Source organism: Urocitellus parryii, chromosome 5 (genome assembly GCF_045843805.1).
Source record: "Urocitellus parryii isolate mUroPar1 chromosome 5, mUroPar1.hap1, whole genome shotgun sequence".
Taxonomy (NCBI): domain Eukaryota; kingdom Metazoa; phylum Chordata; class Mammalia; order Rodentia; family Sciuridae; genus Urocitellus; species Urocitellus parryii.
In genome coordinates, this window is record NC_135535.1 from 203,194,330 (window position 1) to 203,221,891 (window position 27,562).

Consider the following 27,562-nt stretch of genomic DNA (forward strand, 5'->3'; position numbering starts at 1 on the left):
CAGCTGCAACACCCACAGAGTTTTCTTAACGAGGGAGTACAACATGGTTACAGATGGACGTGGACGTCCATGCTCAGGAAGAGATTCCAGAGGCTCAGTAGAAGCAGCAAAAGCAGTGAGAGGGTGTATCCTGCTGCCCGTGCTGTGGTCAAGGAAATCTGGACTTTGGCCTTGGCTGGAGGCTCCAGTTAGAGTTGAAGATGCTAATGGCTGAATGGGCACTGATGGGTCTGAAAAGTGGTCTGAAAAGGAGGACCCTGCTTCTGAAAGTATCAGGAGGTCAGAAGGATGAACCCCGGGCTTTCTACATGCCCTTTTGAGGCCATTGGGTCACCCCATCATTACAGTTCAGACAACTTAAACCCAGATCTGTCCAGTATGACTGTTCTCACTCTTTCTCAATGAATGGCATCCCCTTCAGGACTTGTGACATAACTATCCCTGGTGGAAGAGCTGGGAACAAGCAAGCCCTTGGAAGGAGAATTGAAAACATTGCTCTCGCTTGGCATGTTTAGTTGTGGCTCAAACTGGAAATACCCTGAGGTTGGTGTGCACTTTCCTTTTGGGGTCGTAAAAGTATGGGCCACTTTTATTTTCTACTCTGTCTCTCTCTCTCTCCTTTCACCATATAATATTACATGCTTGTTTACCCAAGTCTCACAGTAAGTAATGAATATATTTAAATAAGAGACAGGTGTAACTAAGAAAAAATGCTGAAAGAGAGGAATATTTTCAACATTGTACATTTATTTAAAATAACATAAAATAACATTTTATAGTATGTAGTATAATGTAAACACTATAGAACTTGACTTGAATAATAAAACATTCCACTAAGAAAGAAATATTGCTCAAGATTTTTATGTCCACCATTCCCATGTCAGAGTCCCTCATTTTTGCCACAAAGGCAAGGTGGCAGGGAATCATAATCTGTATACATGCTACATTCATCACAGCACTGGAGGGCAGGAGAAGTCTCGGTGATGCCTTTAGGTGGGTTTCCCTTACTCTGGAACTTGTTTGAACAGCATTCCTTTGCAGCTCTTAAGAAAAAACACACACAAAACATGGCCTTAGAATTTTCCTTTACAGTGTATTTCTTACAATTATCAGGAGTATCTGGGAGGTTCAGAGTTGGAGCCAGTCACATACATGACACCAGCCCTAGATGAACACTCTCTGGGCCCTGTGCCGAGTGCCTATCTCATCCTTTCCTCTCCTACAACTACTATACATGTAAAATGTAGCTCTTAACCTCACACAGGAAGAGACCAGGGCAGCAAGGAATGATCAGTCAAGCAGAGCCCCGGGTGTCCCATCTGAGGGGCGCTTACTCAACCCATGGGACTCACTTCAGTGCCTTGGAGAGTTTGACGTGAAGACAGAGGACCAGTCCTATCAGCATGAGCATGGCCGCCAGGATCCCGCTACCAATGGCGAACATAATTATCGTGCGGAGGTCAAAAGACTTAAACATACCTGGGCAGAGAAGTGTAGGCAAGCAGTGAGGGTGGCTTCCCTCCCACATGCCCTCAGCAACCTCCACACCTTCGCCCAGGGGAGGAGGAATGGACCCAAACACAGATCCTCTGTGTGTAAACCTTGAGGCTGAGCCTGGCCAGGGGTGGGTAAGAGGGTTTACTTCTGTATGAAAAGAGCTGAGATGCAAAACCCAGACAGAAGGAGTGAGTAGAAGGACAGCCAGCCAGTGGACAGACTCTTTGCCTCTCATAGGTTATGGTGGCCCTTAATTAACAATCAGGCCTGCAGTGGAGCTAATGGCTTTGTGCCCCGGCCTCTGAACTGTTCTCCTTCACAGCCAGAACTAACCTCTCATTGAACATTGGATCTAGAGGTCTCCCATGGGAATGACTGTTTCACAATATTATTGTTCTGACAGTACTGAGAATCTGCAAATCCATTTTGTAAATAATGCATGTTTGAGGGGAAAAGTTTTTCCATTCTTCTACTGAAAACTGCCTTTATTCCTTCTAAATTCTAAATTGTAAATCCTCCCAAAAAAATCTAATTTGTAATAATCAATGTGTTTAATCTGTCTTTCTGAAACTGTGAAAAAGTAATCCCTAAGATAGAAAAACAATCTGACTACCAAAGCATACTCACTACCTTCTGAGTCTTCTTGGCTGGATAAAGTCTGGCAGTAAAAACAAAATTACAATTAAAATACATTTTATGAAACAGGACATCTTTATCAGGAACTTCAGAAACCTTTAATTTAATAAAGCAGACTCTAATTATTAAGATCCAGGATTGAAGAACTCACTTTGAGAAGTGTAATCTTCCACCAGAGTTGGCAGAATGGATAGCCACTGTCAGTGAGGACACAGGCTATGTGACATCAACCCTCTAGACAGCAGTTCTTCTTTCATGAAGTTCTGAATTCCATTCTATGCTCAGATATAGCTTAGTACCAATGGAAACGGAATCACCCAAACACTGTCTTACATCATGGGACTCGCAATCTTCTCTTTTCAGATTTTGTTTCCATCAGATAAACTTAAGTTCTGATTGCTAATCCAAAGCAAATCTGGATAAAATAAAAGGGAAGTAATGTGGAGAGAATAATATCTAAAAATTCTCATGAATCTAAAAGGTCAATTACAGAAAACTGTTTAGACTTTATATTTTAGCCACCCTGTGAAATAGTATGTAGCCATTTAACAGGATTCAGATATAGGTTCATTGGTATCATACCGAGCTTTATAGACAAGATAAAAAGGCTCAAAGTAATTTGAGTAGGCTACCCACTTTATTCAGGATTCTATAATTTCAAGGTACTTTGATCCAGCAAAGGCACGGAATTATTCTAACTACAACTTCCTTACTGTTCTATCTACAAACTGGATGAGATCAAGAACAGCACAGTAGATGTCAACAAAAATGGTGGCATAAGAATTTCCACAACGTCATTCCATAAAACAAATACAAGTCGAGCAATATTTTTTAAGAACAATTTTTTTCTTAACTCTTGAAATCAACTAAAGCCTTGCAGCATTCCAAAAAGCATTAATTTAAGAGAAACGACCAAAGATCAGTATAAATAGCAAACTCTGTGGCATTGTCCCATCACTTGCTCTTTAGCTCCATAGTAACCTTGAAATAACAGCCTGTTCCAGAGCAGCTATCAGAGAAACAGAACAAAGGTGGAGCTCTTTCAAGTCCTCATTAACAAATAACTCTCTCATTGTTTGAACTTTTTGCTGGTTACCTTTAAGACCACATTTGCAAAGCTGACCTGACCTGAAGATCACCCAGTGTAATAATCCTTCTCCCAACAGAACCCCAGCAAAAACTATTCCAGGCAATTTTCTTTTAACTTCCTGCCTAAGGTAGTGGATAACATTTGGGGCAAATGATAGATTGGCCAAAAAAGCTTACAGGAAAACCTGGGGAAACATTATGTTCCCAAATCCCAAAACTGCAGGAATTTTGAAAAGCTCTAACATGTTCCCAGAAGTCTAGGAGATCATGCACATGTGTAAGGCTTTATGCATGTCTAGGACTGTGAGAGGCTCAAGGTTAAGTCCAAAGCTATATCCTTGAGCTGACCTTGAGGCTCTTCCCAAGCAGGAAGAAAAGGCCAAGGAAGAGTTTTCAACTGTTTGGCTGAGCTTTGAAGGCATGCCTCACATGCAAACAAAGCCACTCACAATGACCAGGGTATTCCATTTTTCCAGACATTTAAAGAAATATTTGCCCATTTTGTTAGGAGACCACTAAGCTAATCAGTAGATTTTTCAGTGTCCACATATGACAAAGAATACAGACTTTACAGAAATAGATGAAAGGAAAAAAAACAGTAAACAACAACTACACAACTATACTAAGCAACAGAAACAGCAAACCCTAGAGAGAGGAAAGAATCTGATTTCCAAAGATGCCATGAAATATAAATATAAATATATATTTTTTGGCAGGGGGGTACCAGGGATTTTGCATTTTATTTAGATAGGGTCTCACTGAGTTGCTTAGCACCTCACTTTTGCTGAAGCTAGCTTTGAACTCACAATTCTACTGCCTCAGCCTCCCGAGTCGCTGGGATTATAGGCATGAGATACTGCACCCGGCTCCATGATATATTATTTTAAATGTCCAAATTTTAGAAAGACGTAAGATATATAAAGAAACAAGAAAGTGTGGCCCACAAGAAAGGGATAAACAATGAAAACTTCAGTGAATTGAAAGATATATTGAGATTACCCAAACTGAAGAACAAATCTAAATAAATAAAATAATGGATAAAAATTAACACAGGACTTTCAGTTTCTGTTCCCACATGTAAAGAGCTTGGGAATTGTTACTGTCATCCTCACAACAAGAGAAATGCTGAACAAACTGAAAAATCAGCAACTCTGCAGAAGTCAACCAGAGAATTCAAGCAGGGCAAAAGGCATCACAAATAATAATAATAATAATGATAATAATGATAATAATAATAATAATAATAAATAAAAAGAAATAAAATGGGTAGGCAGATGAATAAAAAGCACTACAGCTTACCAGGAACAGAATCCACCATCAGAGCCAGCAACTGGTAGGAATATTTAAATGATAATTAATGTCTTACCGGAGGCTGAATGAGAACTATTTTGAGAGATTAAAACTCTCTGAGGCCCAATTTTTGTTTTGGTTGGGACGGGGGTACATTTTCATGAGATTTGCCTCTAGGACTTCAACCAGGTTCTTATAGAGAAGATTACAGAAAAATCTCCTTGTGGCTTTGGTTTCCAGACAGTGCAGTTTCTAATAGGCCTCCTTCTGATGCTACCCCAGCAGTTGGGTAGGAGGGTATCTCATTACCAATAGGGTAAGGATGGAAATCTCAATTCCCCAAGGGTCTCTACTGATACCACATGGATGGAGAATTATTACCACCCAGGGTTGAGTCTCAGCTCTACTGAGACTTCTCTGACACCATCCAGGCATGGAAGAATAGTTTGAGACACCATTTTACAGTCTGGTGAGAATACAGTCTGGTGAAGTCTACACCCTACATTCATTCATAAAAGTTTTCTGTCTTGCTAGGCTGCCCATTTCCTGGTCCTTTGGTTAAACAGAGTATGGTTTGTTGGAGACTTTTGCCTGAACTCACTGGTGTTTCCAAGTTCACCACCATGACATTCCTTGGATTCTCAAAGTCTCTATTAGTCAGAATTCTTCTACTTGTCTGAAACATATGCTCTTTTATATATAATGTCCAAGGTTTTAGTTTCACATAGAATAAGGAAAAGTACATCTTCTCAAAATGGAAATCACCCATATAAGAGATTTTGAAGTCAATTCTTTGCTTATTGGCCACAACCACTATACTAACCCTACTCTTGCCTAAGCCTGAGAGTGAGTGCCTCCTTAAAATTTGCCCCCTGGATCCTTCACATATCATCCTGTCTACAACTCAACACAACTTACCTTTCAGCCTCATGGCCTGCATTTCCCCACACCCCATCCTTGGCTAAAAGGCCCTCCAGGTGTCCTCTCCTTTATCTGTTTCAACAAACACCAACTTTGTGAGACTTCTTTCAAATGCCACCTCCCCTGTGAAGCTTCACTGATTCCTACCTCTCCCCCTCTGGCATTAATTGCTCCTTCCTTCCTTCCTTCCTCCCTTTCTTTTCATTTAGAGACACTGTCTGGGTTGCTTAGCTCCTTGTTTTTGCTGAGACTGGCTTTGAACTCACAATCCTCCTGCCTCAGCCTCCCAAGCCACTGGGATTACAGGTGTGCACCACTATGCCCAGCTGAAAAAACTTAATTTCTTTTGTCTTAAGGATTTCCAGTTCCTGCTTTATCTAGCTGACTAGACATTTGTCCTGAGTACAAGAATCTACTGAACCTGAGTTGAAATAGATGTGACTTTTGTTATTCTTTTTTCCCATTCAAAAATGTTTCATTTTTCTAAGTTTCTCTAAATTCCTTCCCACTGAGGCAGGGAGATAGCCTTGAATGGGCCTGGATATCACTAAGGAGCCAGGCTTGCTACTATGCAATTGACCATTTCATCTCCCAAAGTCCCTCTATTCCTGAGGTTACTTGGTTGCTCTGTGAGTTACCTGTAAGTTTCCAGTGGTTACTTGGCTGCATTGGAAGTTTGCTTACTCAAAGTGTTTGTGAGTGCCATTAGGGCAGGAACTCTGGATCCCTATGTATCAAACATAGGTCATTAGATGCTGGCACATATGAGCAATTACTCAAACCTCAATTTTTTAAATCTGGAACGACTTTCTCCACCTGAACCTCTAAATTCAGACAGAGCAATAAACTCAGACATGGCAGTAAACCTTGACTAATATTATTTCATTTATACCCTGCTTATAAGTAACCAGCATTAAACTATCCATCTTTCTGAGTTGAAATTGAGACAAACAGAAGGCAATAGCTCACAACCAATTCTAATAGAACACAATGTTTTGAAATTGTGAGTTTTGTGGTTTACAGTCTATCTCTTGAACCAGACTAACTGAAACCAATTCCTGACCCTTTTTCTTACTGTGTGGCTTTGGACAGGTTTTTAACCTCCCTATGCTGGTGTTTCCTGCTTACAATTGCTTTCACTAATAAAATGGGGATGCTAACAGAATTAGCTACCCCACAGGGTCTCTCTGTAACGGTTAAATATCTGTAAGATCCAGTGCTGTACACAAAAATCATCACTCAACAAATACTAGCCATTATCACCATCATTGTGATGTGGTAGTTCCTACCACCTACAGAACAGCTGAATTATTTTCCTAAATGTTTCCTCACACTGGGAAATTTTTTCTTCCCCTGTAGATGGAAACCTCTATTCACTCAAAGTGAGAGGTGATCTGATGCTTTAATTTCTTATCCAGGCATAGTTCTCGTTGGGACTGAATTGCAGGGTTAGGGTTTTGTGGTTCTCTCCCAGCTCATGCCTCCTAGGCTGGCCTTATAGCTTGATTTGCCAGTTTTGGACCACAATTAGCACTGAGTTGACCTTTCCAATGAGTGGGGCCCCACCTCCCAGGTGGAACCCCATACAGTCATTTGGCTACACAAACTGTATTTAACTCAACAAAAAATAGTCCACCACCGATTAAGTTCTCCTTGGAATCTTTGGGAAGAAAAGCACTTATGATTTCTCTAAATAGAATCCATAGAAGAGAAGAGAATATATCAGGGGCTGAGGAAAGATGAGTTTAGTAAAAGAATTTTTAACTGCATTTTTAAAAACACTTGGTAATAACACATGTAATTTGTAATAACATTATTGTTCCTATAAAGGAACAATAATTTTTGTTTTTATGTCTTGTTTTTGGCCAAAAAGAATACAGTGACTAAAGAAAAGGATCTTTTATTATTATTTTGTTTGTTTGTTTTTGAGCTGCAGATTGAACCCAGGGCCTTATGCATACAAGGCAAGTACTCTGTCAACTGAGCTATATATCCCAGCCCCCTTTTATTATTTTTTTACTCAAAAATAATTTTTTGTTTTTTTAGGTACTGAGTATTTAACCCAGGGGCACTCAGTCACTCAGCCACAACCCTACCACATCCCCAGTTCCCCCTACACACACACACACACACACACACACACACACACACACACATTTTTTGAGGAAGGGTCTTGCTAAGCTTCTAGGGTTTTGCGAAATTGCTGAGGCTGGCTTTGAACTTGCAAACCTCCTGCCTCAGCCTCCCAAGTTTCTGGGACTACAGAATGCACCACCATGCCCAGCTACTTAAAAATAATAGTTATCATAAGAACAATACATGTGATAGAATAAATAGGAAGCAAAGACAATTTTTTTAAAATTCTATAAAGCTATCCACTCATAGACAATGTTATTTTCCTTTCTCCTTCCAGATTTTAAAAATACTTCCATATTTTTTTAATGTAAGTCAGATTATACTTCACATTCTTCAAATAGATTTTCTTCATATATACATCACAGGTATCTTTCCTATAGCTATCTATGCCTCAGTTGAAAAAGTAACTGCAGAGCAATTCTTTGCAAATGTTTACCATAATTTGCATAATCTGCAAAAATGTCTCTAATACTTTTATAAGCATGCCATAATTAACATTCTTATATAGATGTTTATGCATATATTTTATTATTTTATAAAGATAAATTCCTAGACTAGAGTAGCCAGATAAAATGCCATATTTGCATATACTGCCTTACTATCCTAAAGAGATATGATATTTGCATTACATCATCTTCCACTAAGAGTCTATGAGAGGGGCTGCGGTGGTGGCTCAGTGGTAAAGCGTTTGCCTAGTAAGGCTGGATTCAATCCTCAGTACCACATAAAAATAAATAAATGAAACAAAAGGTATTGTGTCCATCTATAACTAAAACAAAATAATTTTTAAAAAAAGAGTGTATAAGAGCAAATATTTCTCCAGTGTCCAGCACTGATTTTTTATTTTTGTTTTGTGGTGCTGGGGATCAAACCTAGGGCTTCACACATGCTAGGGAAGTGCTTCTACCACTGAACTATATCCCAACCCTAAAATGTTAGCTTTTTTATGTGGTGGTAGTAGGGATCAAACCCAGGGCCTCACACATGCTAAGCTAGACACCCCAGCCAGGTTATTAAAAAAAAAAACTTTGAAATAAGGACTTAATTGATCTCATTGAAAACTCTGGTTATTTTTCTTCCTATCAAATTTATTTGCAGAACATGGCAAAATTAAAAGGGGCTCTGGGTGAGATGGTGCATTCCTGTAATCCCAATGGCTTGTGAGGCTGAGACAGGAGGATGATGAGTTCAAAGCCAGCCTCAGCAAAAACAAAGTGCTAAGCAGATCAGTGAGACCCTGTCTCTAAATAAAATACAAAATAGGGCTGTGGATGTGGCTCAGTGGTCAAGTGCCCCTGAGTTCAATCGCCAGAATAAAAAAAAAAATGAAAAGGGGCAACTCATTGACAAGGCTTCGTTTGACCTCTATCTTGACAAATGGATAGGCAGCTTTGGGTGTGGTTGTTTTTATAATGCTGGTCTCTCACAATAATTTGGTTAGGTTCCAGCTGACTTCCAGGGAAACTTGTCAATTCCAGCTACAAATAGATCTATGTGGGAACACAGCAGCTGCATGACTGATCTACATCAGTAGTTCCAGGAGAGCAAGCATTCCTTTTTTTATGCACTCACTCACATGTTAATCAGCATTAGATTTAGAGCTAGAGCATTTTTTTTTCTGCACTTACTCACATGTTAATCAGCACTGATCTAGAGCTCGTTGCTAGGGCATCTCAGCACTAGTACATGGTAGGCACTGTGTACCTGTGGAATTTATAATAGCAGGGTTTGCCCTGCTGTTTATTCAGATTATAAATACATTTAAAATCTTCTCTGCTCCTCTCCAAGATTGCATATACAAGAAGATATGTGTATATAAGAGGTTGCAGGTCAAAAGGCTGATGTGAGTGAAGGTAGGGTAGCGTAGCACTGTTAAGCACACATAATTAATTCAAGGCCCAGTTATTCTACCAGCTAAGGCACAACAATCCACTACTAGGTGCATATGTTACTTACATAGACAGTGAAAGGGAGATTAGGCAAAGGTGCCAAAATCCTTATTTCACACTCAAAAACAAAATGGGTGACAGATGGCAACATGAGTTGTGGGACATTTCGTTGCTAAGCAGCCAAAAGACTGAAGCTGAGTAGTTTAATATTCTGAAGTTCTATTCTGAGGGTGGGGGCAGGGCAGGGAGCTCATACCTCCTCAGAACCACAGAGGCCATGGGGACGTATGATATGGTAACTCAAGGGGAGAAAGGTACTGGATAAGAAATGGCCTTGTAGCAGCTCCTTACAAGCTTCTCCTCCTGCCTTGATCCTGGAGGATCATCAAGCCTCCGGTTAGTTATAATTCAGCCTTTACTTAGCATGGCTTATGTGGAAAGATGCAAGCTTAGTGGGATTCAGTGGTGGGCCCATTCCCAACACACTCTTGGTTCTGGCCGTCATGGGTGGGGATTCTGGTAGACATATTCTGACCTCAGGGGCTTGTACACAAGAATTTTCCTGGGGCGTGCTTTCACCCTTGTGAAGGGTGAAGGAAGGAGGACTGGTGAACCCATGAACTACAAAGCAGCTGCAGTAAAGGACCCATCAATTACCTGAGAGTCCTGGAGCAAGGTAGAGCCTTCGGAGATACCCCACTGAAACGCTTCTTTTGCTGTATCAGAGGTATTGGCTTTGCTACGTAGCACCGGCTGTAGACCCAACTGGGAATGCATTCTCCAGTTCAACCCAGCAGGGTTACTGGGCATTAGAAAGGGCTTTCACCTAGAGATCCCATCTACACCTGCTTCTAAGATCCAAAGAGCCAATGAGAGATTCTTCGGTCTTTTTCTTCTGCTCTAAAAGTACTTACTGACTTGAGAGTAAAATCCAGACTCATTATCTGATCTACAGAGATCCTCAGAATCTGACCCTTTGCCACCCCTTTTCCACCATCACCTCCCACGTCGCTTCCTCTCACCAACATCCATCTTCCCTATTGTGCAGACACACTCAGCTGCTTCTTGCCTCAGGCCTTAGCCCCTTGCCCATTTCTTTGCCTAAAATGCACCCCCCCATACAAGTGCCTTACTCTTATGTTTTTGCTAAAATTTGTCAAGATGCACTCTTTGCCCACATGGAGCATTCACCTACAAGGCAGTCCCTATCTATCCTATCACCTTTTTAAAATTATATTTTAAAAAGCTATTGTGAGCTTCTTCCAACATGGCGGTGGGCGCGGAGAGATGAAGTCTCTGACCTCTTCAGCTGTGCGGGCATAGGGTGTCGTAAACAGTCTAAATGCTGTTTGCTCAGGATCACTAGGCAATGCTGAGCTGACGTGGATCTGGGGCGAACAGTCTGGACCTCTCAGAACACACACTGAGCCCGGATTGGCTGAATTCAAGCTCCCGTTCGCCTGCTTCCCGCAGACAAACAGCTGTGACTCAGCACTAATCCATCCGGCTGAAACAACTGGTCAGCCCTTCTGATCCTACGGAGGTAAATGCCTACCGAGCCTTCATAGGTAGTGGCCACAGGTTTGAAACGGGGCTTGGGAGAGACAGTAAGGACCCACCCATTGCATTGGTCACCCGGCAAAGGGAAAAGAACTGTCGCCATTTGCAAGAGATACCACCATGGCAGAGGACTGACGTCATCAGACTGCGGCGGAGGAGATAACTTCATTGAAACCTGCGGCTACAGGTGTGTAATTCCCTAGCCTTCCCTCTCCACACATCGGGGAAACCTTAAGGGCCCCTCCCAGCTCTCCCGTGAGCGCGATAGCCAGACAGAGGGAATCAGAAGTGGTGCGGGACCCGCGGCACGGAACTCCCGGCTACCGCTCCCACCAGTGCTGACAACTGAGGTCTCTTGCACCAGCTACCAGGGGCGTGGCTACCGGAGGGTAAGTAAAATTCGTGCAGCCAGTATTGTGGTGAGCGTCACCGGTGAGAGGGGCCTGGCTAGAGGAAAAGTGGGGAAGTGACTAGACAAAAGAGGAGGCCCTAGGCACTCAGGATTGGAGACTCGCCCAGTCTGGGAGGAGGAGCTGCTGCACAGTGATTGGTTCCTGCGTATTAACAGGAGAAGCTTGGCTTGGTGGGCACAGCGCCACCTACTGGAAGAGAAGTTAATCAAACTCTAAGACTGCATTTATTAGTTTTTGGTTTGGGTTTTTCTTTTTTTTTTGATTTGGGTTTTTTTTTTCATTTTCATTTTTCGTTCTTGTTGTTTTTTAAATTTTTTTTCAAATTTTGAAAAATTTTTTTCTTCTAATTTTAATTTTTATTTTTTTTATTATTTTTTTAATTTTTTTATTTCCTATTTTTTTTCTTCTTTTGTCTTCTCATTTCTTTTCAATTTTATTATTCCCCCTTCCTTGAATTCTACCTGCTTAATCTCATTCTCTTTAGTGACTTCTTCCCTTCCCTTCTAATACCTTTCCTCCCAAGCATCAAATAAAATTATAGGAGTAAACAGTAACTCAGCAGTCAAACAGAACAAGAAGTAACATGAGCAGCATGAAAAAGCAAGGAATAAAAGGAGTACAAACAATGCAGGACAGCCTAAATATTCAGGAGGACCTAGAGTCATCAGGAAAATGGTCATATAAAGAACTCAAGGAACACCTTAGACAGGATGGAATGGAACCTTAAAGAGGATATGAGACAGCAAATTCAAACAGTGAAAGAACACATTGAAAACGAATTACATAAACAGATAAAAGAAGAAGTTAAGCATCTTTATCAGGAGATAGAGATTATTAAAAAAATTAATAATTCTAGAAATGAAGGAAACTATAAATCAAATTAAAAACTCAAATGAGAGTATCACTAACAGAGTGGAGCAAGTAGAAGCCAGAACATCAGATAATGAAGACAAAATATATCATCTTGAAAAGAGTCTAGCCAACTCAGAAAGGCAGGTAAAAAATCAGGAGAAAACATCCAAGAGATATGGGATAACATAAAAAAAAACAAACTTAAGAGTCATCGGGATAGAGAAGGTATAGAGATTCAAACCAAGGGAATGAGTAACCTGCTGAATGAAATAATTACAGAAAACTTTCCAGAAATAAAAAAGGAAACGGATACACAAATTGTAGATGCATACAGGACACCGAGGATACAAAATCACAGTAGACCAACGCCAAGACACATTGTTATGAAGATATCCAATATACAGAACAAAGAGAAAATATTAAAAGCTACAAGAGAAAGGAAGCAGATGACATTCAGGGGTAAACCAATAAGGTTAACAACGGATTTTTCATCACAGACGTTGAGAGCAAGAAGGTCATGGAACAATGCATTTCAAACACTGAAAGAAAATGGATGCCAACCAAGAATTCTGTATCCAGCAAAATTAAGCTTCAGGTATGACAACGAAATAAAAATCTTTGATGATAAACAAAAGTTAAAAGAATTTGCAGTCAGAAAACCAACATTGCAAAGCATCTTGAGCAAAACACTACATGAGGAAGAAATGAAAAACAATAACCAAAACCATCAGTGGGAAGTGCCTCGGTAAAGACAGGGGGCGGGGGGAAAGATAATCATGGAGAAACAAACTAAATTTAAAAAAAGGATAAATAATCAAACATGGATGGAAGTACAAACCATATATCAATAGTAACTCGAAATGTTAATGGCTTAGACTCTACAATAAAGCGACATAGGCTGGTATCATGGATTAAAAAAACAAATCCAACAATATGCTGCCTCCAGGAGACACATCTGATTGGAAAAGACATACACAGGCTGAAGGTGAAAGGTAGGGAAAAAATATACCACGCACACGGTCCTCGTAAGCAAGCAGGGGTGGCGATCCTCATACCGAATAAAATCGACTTCAAGACTAAGTTAATCAAAAGGGATAAGGAAGGACATTATATACTGTTAAAAGGAACCATTCACCAACAAGACATAACAATTATCAATATTTATGCACCAAATAATGGTGCTGCGACATTCATACAACAAATTCTCCTCAAGTTCAAGAATCAAATAGACCACAACACAATAATTATGGGTGACTTCAACACACCTCTCTCACCATTGGACAGATCCTCCAAACAAAAGTTGAATAAATAAACTATAGAACTCAATACCACAATCAATAACCTAGACTTAACTGACATATATAGAATGTATCAACCATCATCAAATGGATATACTTTTTTCCTCAGCAGCACATGGATCCTTCTCAAAAATAGACCATATATTATGCCATAGGGCAACCCTCAGTAAATATAAAGGGGTGGAGATAATACCATGCATTTTATCTGATCATAATGGAATGAAACTGGAAATCAATGATAAAAGAAGGAAGGAAAAATCCTACATCAATGGAAAATGAACAATATGTTACTGAATGATCAATGGGTTACAGAAGACATAAAGGAGGAAATCAAAAAATTCTTAGAGATAAATGAAAATACAGACACAACATATCGGAATCTATGGGACACAATGAAAGCAGTTTTAAGAGGAAAATTCATCGCCTGGTGGTCATTCCTCAAAAAAAGAAAAAACCAACAAATAAATGAGCTCACACTTCATCTCAAAGCCCTAGAAAAGGAAGAGCAAAACAACAGCAAATATAGCAGAAGGCAAGAAATAATTAAAATTAGAGCAGAAATCAATGAAATTGAAACAAAAGAAACTATTGGAAAAATTAACAAAACTAAAAGTTGGTTCTTCGAAAAAATAAATAAGATCAACAGACCTTTAGCCATGCTAACGAAGAGAAGAAGAGAGAGAACTCAAATTACTAACATACGAGATGAAAAAGGCAATATCACAACAGATGCTACAAAAATACAGAAGACAATTAGAAATTATTTTGAAAACCTATATTCCAATAAAATAGAAGATAGTGAAGACATCGATAAATTTCTTAAGTCATATGATTTGCCCAGACTGAGTCAGGAGGATACACACAATTTGAACAGACCAATATCAATGGATGAAATTGAAGAAGCAATCAAAAGACTACCAACCAAGAAAAGCCCAGGACCGGATGGGTATACAGCTGAGTTTTACAAAACCTTTAAAGAAGAATTAATACCAATACTTTTCAAGTTATTTCAGGAAATAGAAAAAGAGGGAGCTCTTCCGAATTCATTCTATGAGGCCAACATCACCCTGATTCCGAAACCAGACAAAGACACCTCAAAGAAAGAAAACTACAGACCAATATCTCTAATGAACCTAGATGCAAAAATCCTCAATAAAATTCCGGCGAATCGAATACAAAAACACATCAAAAGAATTGTGCACCATGATCAAGTAGGATTCATCCCTGGGATGCAAGGATGGTTCAATATATGGAAATCAATAAATGTTATTCACCACATCAATAGACTTAAAGATAAGAACCATATGATCATCTCAATAGACGCAGAAAAAGCATTCGACAAAGTACAGCATCCCTTTATGTTCAAAACATTAGAAAAACTAGGGAAAACAGGAACTTACCTTGACATTGTAAAAGCTATCTATGCTAAGCCTCAGGCTAGCATCATTCTGAATGGAGAAAAATTGAAGGCATTCCTTCTAAAATCTGGAACAAGACAGGGATGCCCTCTATCACCACTTCTATTCAATATAGTTCTCGAAACAATGGCCAGAGCAATTAGATGAAAGAAATTAAAGGCATAAAAATAGGAAAAGAAGAACTTAAATTATCATTATTTGCAGATGATATGATTCTATACCTAGAAGACCCAAAAGGGTCTACAAAGAAACTACTAGAACTAATAAATGAATTCAGCAAAGTGGCAAGATATAAAATCAACACGCATAAATCAAAGGCATTTTTGTATATCAGCGACAAAACTTCTGAAACGGAAATGAGGAAAAACACTCCATTCACAATATCCTCAAAAAAAAAAAAATTTGGGAATCAACCTAACAAAAGAGGTGAAAGATTTATACAATGAAAACTACAGAACCCTAAGGAGAGAAATAGAAGAAGATCTTAGAAGATGGAAAAATATACCCTGTTCATGGATAGGCAGAACTAACATTATCAAAATGGCAATATTACCAAAAGTTCTCTATAGGTTTAATGCAATGCCAATCAAAATCCCAACGGCATTTCTTATAGAAATAGATAAAGAAATCATGAAATTCATATGGAAAAATAAAAGACCCAGAATAGCAAAAGCAATTCTAAGCAGGAAGTGTGAATCAGGCGGTATAGTGATACCAGATTTCAAACTATATTACAGAGCAATAGTGACAAAAACAGCATGGTACTGGTACCAAAACAGGCGGGGGGACCAATGGTATAGAATAGAGGACACAGAGACTAATCCACAAAGTTACAGCTATCTTATATTTGATAAAGGGGATAAAAGCATGCAATGGAGGAAGGATAGCATCTTCAATAAATGGTGTTGGGAAAACTGGAAATCCATATGCAACAAAATGAAACTGAATCCCTTTCTCTTGCCATGCACAAAAGTTAACTCAAAATGGATCAAGGAGCTTGATATCAAATCAGAGACTCTGCGTCTGATAGAAGAAAAAGTTGGCTCCGATCTACATATTGTGGGATCGGGCTACAAATTCCTTAATAGGACACCCATAGCCCAAGAGTTAATAACAAGAATCAACAAATGGGACTTACTTAAGCTAAAAAGTTTTTTTTTCTCAGCAAGAGAAACAATAAGAGAAGTAAATAGGGAGCCTACATCATGGGAACAAATTTTTACTCCTCACACTTCAGATAGAGCCCTAATATCCAGAGTATACAAAGAACTCAAAAAATTAGACAATAAGATAACAAATAACCCAATCAACAAATGGGCCAAGGACCTGAACAGACACTTCTCAGAGGAGGATATACAATCAATCAACAAGTACATGAAAAAATGCTCACCATCTCTAGCAGTCAGAGAAATGCAAATCAAAACCACCCTAAGATACCATCTCACTCCAGTAAGATTGGCAGCCACTATGAAGTCAAACACAACAAGTGCTGGCGAGGATGTGGAGAAAAGGGTACACTTGTACATTGCTGGTGGGACTGCAAATTGGTGCAGCCAATTTGGAAAGCAGTATAGAGATTCCTGGGAAAGCTGGGAATGGAACCACCATTTGACCCAGCTATAGCCCTTCTCAGACTATTCCCTGAAGACCTTAAAAGAGCATACTACAGGGATGCTGCCACATCGATGTTCATAGCAGCACAATTCACAATACCTAGACTGTGGAACCAACCCAGATGCCCTTCAATAGATGAATGGATAAAAAAAAAATGGCATTTATACACCATGGAGTATTATGCAGCACTAAAAAATGACAAAATCATGGAATTTGCAGGTAAATGGATGGCACTAGAGCAGATTATGCTTAGTGAAGCTAGCCAATCCCTAAAAAACAAATACCAAATATCTTCTTTGATATAATGAGAGCAACTATGAAAAGAGTAGGGAGAAAGAGCAGGAAGAAAAGATTAACATTGAACAGAGACATGAGGTGGGAGGGAAAAGGAGAGAAAAGGGAAATTGCATGGAAATGAAGGGAGACCCTCATTGCTATACAAAATTACATATAAGAGGTTGTGAGGGGAATGGGAAAATAAACAAGGAGAGAAATGAATTACAGTAGATGGGGTAGAGAGAGAAGATGGGAGGGAAGGGGAGGGGGGATAGTAGGGGATAGGAAAGGTAGCAGAATACAACAATTACTAATTGGGAATTATGTAAAATTGTGGATGTGTAACCGACGTGATTCTGCAATCTGCATTTGGGGTAAAAATTGGGAGTTCATAACCCACTTCAATCTAATGTATGAAATATGATATGTCAAGAGCTTTGTAATGTTGTGACCAACCAATAAATAAAAAAATAAAAAAAATTAAATAAAAAGCTATTGTGTTTTTTAGTGCTTACTATGCCTCCACCTAGAATGTAAATATCATGAGTAGACACTGTCTCTCTTATTCATTTTGATATTCCCATTCCCTAGAACATTTTAGAAATTTGATGGGAAAGCATATACATTGTTAACAATTATGAAGTTTTTTTCTCATTATGTTTATTTTCTGATTTTCCTACAATAAACGTGTCTTTCTTAAAATGAGTTAGTTTCAGGTAAAAATAAAAAGCTTTTGTTCCATTTATATGAAAAGATTACAAATCAGAAATCATGTTTTATTATGAACTACGGGGTTTTTGTTGTTGTTTTTATTTGTTGTTGTTTTATTGTCGTTTTGCATTTAAATGCTTCTAGTACAATCATCTTCCTTCAGTCTCAATACACTGCTCTTCAGTGGACTACAGAGAAATCATAACTGCTATTCTCCCCAGGTCTCCAAATGAGGGGAAACATTGCTGGTGAAATTGACTTACATGACTTGGTGAGGACTATATGAAAGGCATACTCCTATTCACTGTGGGAGCTCTTATATGATGGATTATATTAATTGGCTTTTGTTGAAGCAGGAACATAATATCTCACATACCTTGAATAAATCCCACTTGATCCTTATGTATAGTATTTTGTATACATTTTTTACTTCAACTTGATATTCTGTTGAATTTTTCCATCTGTGTTCACGAGATATATTGGCCTGAATGCTTTCATTCTTCTAATGTCTTTACCTTGTTTTGGAACTAGCATAATGTTGGCTCATGAAATGAATTAGGAAGTGTTCCCTCTACATCTAATTTCTGGAAGGGATTATATAAAATTATATTATCATTTCTTTCTTACATGTTTGGAAAAACACTATGTTGAGAGCCACAGCTGAAGGGGCCCCAGCAAACTTCCAGCTGCCAGCAAACTTCCAGCTGCCAGCTGATGATTGGCTCACAGCGGCCCCAGCAAACTTCTAGCTGCCAACTGATTGGCTCCTCTGCGGTGATGCTCATTGGGCTGTTTCCCTGCCCTTTCAGACCATGGAGCTGCTCATTGGGGGACTTTTTTTGGGCTCTGCCCACTCGACCCAGCCAATTGGCCTCAAGAGCAGGAGGGTAGGGGAGATTGAGAGGCTTGTGGGAAGCTGGTGGTGGCAGTTGGGCTCTGAGGGAATTCCTGAAGAGCTCGCGTGGTGTGGCGTGTGTGTTCTAAAAATAAAGTTCGTTTCTGCTTGACAAGTGGCTCGTGAATTGTGCCCAGCCAGACTTCGGCATTTGGTGGCCCATACGGGGAACGACTGAGGGTAAGCGATAAGGTAAACTGCTCACCCCTGAGGGCAGGGTGAGGGGATGGGTAGATTCTTCTTTTGTTTTGCTTCAATTTTGTTTTAAGTTACACCTGATCAAACTTTTACATTTTTAGTACCCAATCAGCTCAAAAGGTAGAGCTTAATGCAGTATTACAAGCTTTTGTGATGTTTAAAGATTCTGTATTTAATTTATTTTCCGACAGTCAGTATATAGTTAATGCTATAGTATCCCTTGAAGATGCTGGTAGGATTTCCCCTTCCTCTACTGTTTTCTGTTTTCCACTATACAAAGTCTAATCTGGGACAGAAAAAATCCATTCTTTATATGACATATCAGGGTATATACAGGATTGCCTGGAGCTCTTAGTTTGGGCAATGATTTAGTAGATAAAACTACACATGACATACATATTTTCTCTACACAAAAGAAGCTACAAATTTTCATAAAAAAGTTCCATGTCAATGCTAATACTTTGCAAAAGCATTTTAAAATAACTAAAATTCTGTGACCTTTTTACCACAAGTTAATCTTGGAGTCGATCATAGAGGACTGATACCTAACCATATTTGGCAGATGGACGTCACACAGTTGCCAGAATTTGGAAAATTAAAATATTTGCATGTTACAGTTGATACTTCTTCCAGATTTTTGATGGGCTCCCTTCATACCGGAGAAAAAAACTAAAGATATTATAGCTCATTGCTTACAAAATTTTGCCACTGTGGGCATTCCAAAACAGTTAAAAACAGATAATGCCCGTGGTTATACTTCTACCTCTTTTAAACAATTTTGCTCATCATTTGGCATTACTCATATAACAGGAATTCCATACAATCCACAGGGACAAGGCATAGTTGAAAGAACTCATCAAACTATTAAAATGTACTTATTAAAGCAAAAAGAGGGAATTGGGAAGGGGTATATATTCCCCAAAGATAAACTTAAAATAACCCTTTTTACTCTAAACTTTTTAAATTTGGATTCATCAGGACTTAGTGCTGCGGAAAGGCATATTGTGTCCAAAAATTGTACATAAGCCCAAGGGACTTTGGAAGGATATTCTAACAGGACAATGGAAAGGTCCTGACCCTAATTATCTGGAGTAGGGGGTCTGTTTGTGTGTTTCCACAGGGAGAACAGCAGCTGATTTGGATTCCAGAGAGATTAACTAAAGCGATTTCTACAGACCAAAAAAAAGATGATTTGGCTCAAATCCATAACAGCTGATATCCAAAACTCCAGTTTGGCTATCCTTACATCTGCAACAGAACCAGAATGCTCTTTTCAATATCTATTTTATTATTACCCTTTCCCACATCATGAAGTTCTATTTTGTTTTTTGAGCTCATACAGACCTAGGTTAATGTTTTGCTGATCAGTTCTATTTTTTGACTATAGAGTTTTTAAACATTGCAATGGAGATTTCACCTGTAAAAAGTTATAAGGCCTTTACTATTATGTGTTGTATTATATTATGTGTGCACACTTGTGTTTTATGTTGTATGTTTGTATGTACGTATGTCCACATATCATATATGATGAGCGCTCATGAAAAATTGGATCCAAATATATTTTTTTATTCACATGATTTAAATGGTTTAATTTAAATTGGGTAAACAGCTGTTGAGGATTGTTTTAATATGTGAACAAAAAAGGAGGTTAACAGATCTGTTTACTTTCACCTTTCCTTTTCATTATATTTAATAATTCTCTTCAAGATAATGTAAATTGTTCAGAGAATTGTTTTCTTTTAGTGCCTTCTGGAATGTTACATAATTTTTTCTTTAGCCATTATTGCCAGAATTCCTATCTTCATCCCAGTGTCAGTGAAGACAAAGATAAAAACCAATCTACAGCTTCTACAATAGCTATCACTGAACTGCTTACAGAACTTGCCTGGACTATGTATCACTTGTATGCATTGTGAAACTCACTTGTATGCATTGTGAACTATCTGTTGGTAAAGTGACTTGTGGTAGTGTTGGGGTATTTTTGCTGATGGTATCATCGGTGGTACAATTTTTCCAAAAGGAGCCATCACTGAACTGCTTGCAGAACTTGCCTGGACTATGTATCACTTGTATGCATTGTGAACTGTCTGTTGGTACAGCAACTTGTGGTAGTGTTGGGGTATTTTTGCTGATGGTGTCATTGGTGGTACAATTTTTCCAAAAGGAGCCGTCAATTGGCTTGGTGTATCTTCCTCCCTTCTGCTTGTGATGGTCGTTCAGCTAAAATTTGGGGGCCAACAGAGGTGAGGCAAAGAACCTCACCCCGCCGCTGGTACAAAGACCTATCCACAGGTGTGGCTGTATGTTGGACTGGTAGTCAATGACAGGTAAGATCCAATTGCAATGGTACCAACCTAAGACAGGAGGCTGACGCCTAGAGGTCAGTTCATCCGATGACAGGTAAGGACCATATGTAGTATTGGACAACCTAAGGCAGGCACGGTCCCTAAGCCACATGCTTGTTGTTTAAATAGAGAGGGGGGAGATGTTGAGAGCCACAGCTGAAGGGGCCCCAGCAAACTTCCAGCTGCCAGCTGATGATTGGCTCACAGCAGCCCCAGCAAACTTCTAGCTTCCAACTGATTGGCTCCTCTGCGATGATGCTCATTGGGCTTTTTCCCCACCCTTTCAGACCACGGAGCTGCTCATTGGGGGACTTTTTTTGGGCTCCGCCCATGCAACCCAGGCAATTGGCCTCAAGAGCAGGAGGGTGGGGGAGGTTGAGAGGCTTGTGGGAAGCCTGTGGTGGCAATTGGGCTGAGGGAATTCCTGAAGAGCTCATGTGGTGTGGCATGTGTGTTCTAAAAATAAAGTTCGTTTCTGCTTGACAAGTGGCTCGTGAATTGTGCCCAGCCAGACTACGGCACCACCGGGTCTTTTTTGAAAGGTTATTGATTTGGTTTAATGGATATACATCAGGCATAGTGGCATGTGCCTATAATCCCAGCTACTCAGGAGGCTAAGGCAAGAGAATCTCAGGTTCAAGGCCAGCCTAGGCAACATAAGATCATGTCTCAAAACTGTGTGTGTGTGTGTTTATATAGCTTATTTATTTCTCCTAAGTTTTAGTATACTATATCCTTGAATTAGTCAATTTCATCTCTCAAATTTTGTGTACATAGTTGTTCATTAATATTACTTTGCTAACTTTTTTGATATTCATGAAATCAGTACTATTAGTCCCTCTTTTAAGAGTTTTTAATACTAATTTGTCTTTTTTTCTTAGCCAGACTACAGGCTTATCAATTTTTATTCTTTTCAAAGAACCATCTTTTGTATTTCTATTGATTTCCTAATTTTACTCTTCTGCTTGCCTTAGGTCTATATTGCTCTTCTTTCTCTAGCTTCCTATGCTAGAAGCTTAACTGATTTTAGGTCTGATTTTCTGTTCATTTAATGCTATCAGTTTTCTTCCAAGTAATGTCATTACTGCATCATGCAAACCTCAAGTTGTACTTTTTAGTTCAAAATATTAATTTTCTCTTGAAACTTCTTTGAACCATGTGTTATTTACAAGTATGTTGTTTAACCTTTTATGTAGCTTAAGCCAGCCATCTTTCTGTTATTGAATTCTAATTTACTGTCATTGGAATCTGAGAACCCAGTTAGTATAATTACTTCTAAAATTGTTGAGGTGTTTCATGGCCTGGAATATGTTCCACCTTGGCAAACGTTCCATGTGAGTTTGAGAAAGCATTCTATAAATGTTCATTAGGTCCAGTGGACAGTAGTACTGTTCAGTTCAATTATATCCTGATTTTCTGATAGACCTGTCAATTACTGATACAAGTAATTATTGTAACCATAATAATGCATTTGTCAACCTTTTTTTTACAATTCTCCATATATTTTTTGCTTCACATTATGATGGGCCACTATGTGCATAGAAATTATGAATTTTATTTTGCCTTCATTTATTCCTTCTCTGATGCTATTCCTGTGTGTTGATTTCAGTTCCTGATATCAAGTTCCTTCTCTCTAAGAAATTTATTTTCCCCTTTCTTATGAGGAAGCTCTACCAGTGACAAATTCTCTCAGATTTGGAGAGATCTTATTTCTCCTTCACTTTTGAGGGATAATCCGAAATTCTAGACAGATTCCAGACTTGATGTTCTTTCAACACTATAAATATTTCATTCTGTTCTCTTATTGTTTGCAGTTTCTAATGAGAAATCTGTAATTCTTATTCTTTTTCCTCTCTGTATTTCTTCTTGAGGCCTCTTTCAATGACCTCTGGACTTTGATTGTCTGAAACTTGTTATATGTGTAAACATAGATATTTTTTAGTTATATTGCTTGATATTCTGACATTCCTGCATCTGTGGCTTGGTGACCATCATTATTTTTGGAAAATTCCTAGCCAGTATTATTTAACATTTCTTTTTCTTCTGATAGTCTTACCTCCATGTTACAAGTTTCCTAACTATCCCAAAGTTCCTAGGTGTTGCTTTCATTCTCTATTTTCTTTGCTTTCCAGCTGAGGAAGTCTATATTGACCTATCTTCAAGCTCACTGATTGTCCCCCTTAGCTTATCCAGTCTCTTGATAAATTCACCAAAGGCATTCTTCACTTCTGTCACAGTACTTTTGACATCACTTCTCTTTAAATTATCTGTAGAGTTATCATTCTTTGCTTGCATTACCCATCTGTTCTTGCATGCAACCTACTTTCCCCATTAGATCCATTCTTACTTATATTCCCTATTTGATAATTGCTATGGTTTGGATGAGACAATACAAAAAAGGTTCAGAGGAGAAATGACCGGTTTGTGAGAGTGTTAACCTAATCAGTAAATTAATCCTGATAGGGATTAACTGATTTGTAACTTGAGTGGTAGGGTGTGGCTGAAGGAGGTGGGTATTGGGGCATGGCTTTGAGATTTATATTTGTATCTGACCTGTCTCTCTCTGCTTCCTAATCATGATTTGAGCGGCTATCCTCCACCATGATGTTCTGCCTCACCTTGAGCCCTGAGGAATGGAGCCTGCTGTCTATGAATTGAGACCTCTGAAACCATAAGCCTTCAAATAAGCTTTGCTCCCCTATAATTAATTATTCTGGTCAGGTCCTTTTAGTCACAGCAGCAAAAACGCTAAAACAATGATTCAAAAATCAATGTCATACTCTACAAATTATTCTAATGCTTTTTTTGCCTTTTTAGCCTTCCTTAAGATACCTGGGATCACGCTTTATTTTTTGATGAAAAATATGATTTGGTGGAATGTATAGGACCTAAGGTCATCAGGCTTCTCATGTGAAGTTTATGTTGACCTGATAAGAAGTTAAACTGTGTTTAATGCTTTTGTAGCTGAAGGCATCAAAAGCTTCAGCTCCCTTTAGTATTATTACTTTGGTCTCCCCTATTCCCTAGAAACTCCTAGTAACATGAGGCCTTGCAACTCTCAATTGTAATCCACTGGAGACCTACCAATGTGGTGGTAAGGAACTGGGTAGAGGGGGTATTTCTATCAACTTACGAAAACCTGTTTATTCAGTAAGCAAAATCCCTGGTCTGTCACCCTAAAAAAGCACTTCTTTAGCTTTCCCTACCCTCCTATGAGACTGAAGGCTAGAAAGACCCTGAGTTGTCTAATTGCCCTTCCTCCAAATCACATAAGGTTCTAGTAGCTTCTCTTGAGGCCCTTGTTAAGAAGAAAGCTGTGGATAGTACTTCAAAGTGGTTACTTCTTCCCTGCCGCTGAACAAAGCAAAAGGGGATGTGTCTCCTTTTCTGAAAACCTGGTGGAGCTCCTGGATATAAAACCCTGTAAAGTACACAGGCTTCCTACAAATGAGGTCCTAGGAATTTTTCTCACAAGAATTTTACTTGCCTCCAGCAATTCATAAATGATCTACCTTAAATGCTCCTACCACTCACTGCCTCAAAAAGAATTTTATTCCTGATAAGCTGATCTCAACTGTTATTTTCTGCATTTCCCTACATCTCTAGTTTTAGGGTGACCATTTTTCCCTTAATTATCTGCTAGATTTTTTTAAAAAGATATTGATTTTCTGTTTTTCAGCAAAATTTTTCTTTTTGTGAAGATAATTGTGATAACTTTTAAGATGTTCCATGTCAGAGCTAAAAGAGAAGTGTTCAGGTTTCCAAAAATTAGAAATACAGGCCACCCAATCAAAAGTATTTAGAATTTTAAATACAGTAAGAATGTATTATTACTATGGTCTCCCCTATTCCCTAGAAACTCCTAGTAACATGAGACCAAAGAGTTTAAGAACCACTGTGCACAGGCACACTGTTAACAAACATATGATCCCTACCCACATTCTGTATTAACATGTTATAATAAACTGCTCCTTAAAATGGTCAAAAAAAAAAAAAAACAGTTTGTGATGCCAGTGGTGAGGTTCCATTTAAGTTGTTTATCCTTCATGTGGGAAAAATATTTTTTAAACCATTTACAGTGCATGACAGAAATAATATGGTACATTAAAAATGAAGTGTAGGGCTGGAGATGTAGCTCACTGGGAGAGTATTTGCCTAGCATACAGCAGGCCTTGGGTTCCATCCCAAGCACCACACACATACACATACACACACACACACACACACACACACACACACACACACACACATTGTAAAGCTAAGGCCACCTGGGCATCAGCACAATGACTCTGACAGTAAAAATACTATAAGATACAATTTCCTAGTTTCTCCTTTTTCTAGTCTTCTTACATTGTGATGTCCAAGTAACCTCTACCTCTGAAACCTTAACAATTTCATAAAAAAAATCTGTACTTAACACTTCAGCAAGGCATAAAACACTTCCCTGAGCTGGGAATGTGGCTCAAGCGGTAGCTCGCGCGCTTGGCATGAGTGCAGCCCAGGTTCGATCCTCAGCACCACATACAAACAAAGATGTGTGTTCGCAGAAACCGAAAAAAAATATTAAAAAAATTCTCTCTCTTTAAAAAAAAAAAACCCACTTCCCTAATGTCAATGATTGTTTCAGACGATTGAGAAAACAAAAGTAAGCATTATTTAATAAATTCCCAGACAAGAAAATTATAGTGTTTAAATAGTCTGAGTGCAGCACAGAGGAATTGGTGATTAATTTTTGCAAAGTGAAGCACTATGCTTGGTACTGACTGATAAACAGGATTTTTCCTACTACCCAAAAGAGCATTCTAGGACTGGGGATATAGCTCAGCTGGTAGAGAGCTTGCCTCACATGCACAAGTCCCTGGGGGTCAATTCCCAGCATCACCCCCAAAAAAGCAACCTACATAGAAGAAAATTCATATGCAAATACAGAAGAGATGAACAGGCAGGGTAAAAAGAGTTCTGTATGCCATGTGCCATGCTAAAAAGTAAAGGTCATGGTAATTCAATCAGGAGCATCAAGCACAAGGGTCAGTTGGCAAAGCAAAGGGTGAAATGAAGGTGATGGGAATAAAGGGTAACTATGGGTGAAGAAAACTCCTGAAACTGCTCAGATGAAAGTAGAACTTCAAAACAAAGAGATTAAAAAATTTTTCTGTAGGAACTAAAAAAAAAAAAAAAAAACACATGGAAATGAAAGGAAATAAACATAAGGATATGAAAGAATATAAACATAAAAATGAAAATGGAGACTATAGTAGTCATTAATTTTCTCACTTGCAGTCTTCCAATCTTATTTAAGAAAGTTAAAACCCAGATTATATTGACCTTTGCTCATGAAATGAAAATTGGTGTTTCAGAGGCAGAGACTATTTTCCTTTCAATAATCAATACTTGTTAACATGGATCAAAGACTTCTTATGATCCTAAGAAGACATATAGGACAAAAACAGTGATGTACACAACCTGAAATGAATGTAGAATATCAATCTTTGCCACCATTAACCATGGAATATTAATAATCAAGACCATCTAATTCCTTATATTATACATTTATCAGACATTTGGTATTGTTTCTCTCCTTCAATCCAAGCAAATCTGTTAAGTGACTAAATGTAGAAAATACATTCATTCATAATTTTTCTGGCACCATTCTACAAGTAAATAAAGGACAACAGTGCGATCTCTTATCGTTATACATATACTGATATGTGAATCCAAAAACTTAAGAACAAAAGACTAGAATGATTTTCTATCAAATCATGAGGCCAAAATACTTAGAAAAATTAATGTGACCCAGAACAGAAATTCGATTTTCTACCAGAGTAACATAAACACAAGGGCGATACCAGCATTCAAATTAAGAACCCTGGCATTCAAATTGTCTTTGAATCTCGTTTCCATTTTGTCCAAAATGAGCTCTGCAAAGAAAGGACAAGGAGGTCGTATTTACTTCGCATTCCAAGTATCAGGAAAAAACTAAATTCGCACATTTCTCCAACCAAACCCTCTGGACCTTCTGGACCCTCGGATTTCTGCCACCGAGGGCGTCCCGTCGGGGCTACCGCAAACCCGCGGCCCGGTAAGCCCCTTCTCAGCCACACATTAACAGCGGCGTCTACAAGCCCCGACCTCCCACCTCCGCGACCCTCTCCACCGCGAGTGCGTGCCAGGCGCGGAGGCGCGGGGAGAACCAACGCCGGAATCCGTCCCCGCCGCTCCCCCGCCCGGGTGCCTGGGCGCCATGCACGCAGCTCAGGCCGCAGGGGAAAGGCAATGGCGTCCACTCCAGCGGCCACTAGGCCCGCGGCGCCCGCAGATCGCGGGGTGCGAGGAGCACACATCCGCTATCCCACTACACACATCCTCCACACTGAAGGTACTTCTCCCCGCCAACGTCGGAAAAATAACCCTGTACCCCACCCTGCACCTCTTCGCCTGAACGCGCATCCGGAAGTCGCACGGCGAGGTGTTTCCGTGGCCCCGCACGCCAGGTCTCCAGCCACTGGCAAGAGAAGCGAAGGCTC

The 27,562-nt window shown here is 39.2% G+C and overlaps 1 protein-coding gene across 2 annotated transcripts; it reads right to left on the reverse strand.

Annotated features, from left to right (window-relative positions):
* Positions 1–870: 870 nt before the first annotated feature.
* Positions 871–27,554, reverse strand: LOC113179599 (protein FAM24A-like). 2 transcript variants are annotated; one of them, XM_077799173.1, is made up of 5 exons: positions 27,466–27,529; positions 2,285–2,548; positions 2,125–2,155; positions 1,353–1,479; positions 871–1,043 (listed from the first exon to the last, which is right to left on the reverse strand). In XM_077799173.1, exons 4-5 carry the CDS (start codon positions 1,475–1,477, stop codon positions 881–883), a joined length of 288 nt encoding a protein of 95 aa, XP_077655299.1. In that variant the 5' UTR covers positions 1,478–1,479; positions 2,125–2,155; positions 2,285–2,548; positions 27,466–27,529; the 3' UTR covers positions 871–880. The 2 variants fall into 2 exon arrangements, 1 of the variants encoding a protein (XP_077655299.1); XR_013343652.1 differs by lacking the exons at positions 871–1,043; positions 1,353–1,479; positions 2,125–2,155; positions 2,285–2,548 and adding an exon at positions 25,711–26,956 and having other exon boundaries at positions 27,466–27,554.
* Between the last annotated feature and the right edge of the window lie 8 nt (positions 27,555–27,562).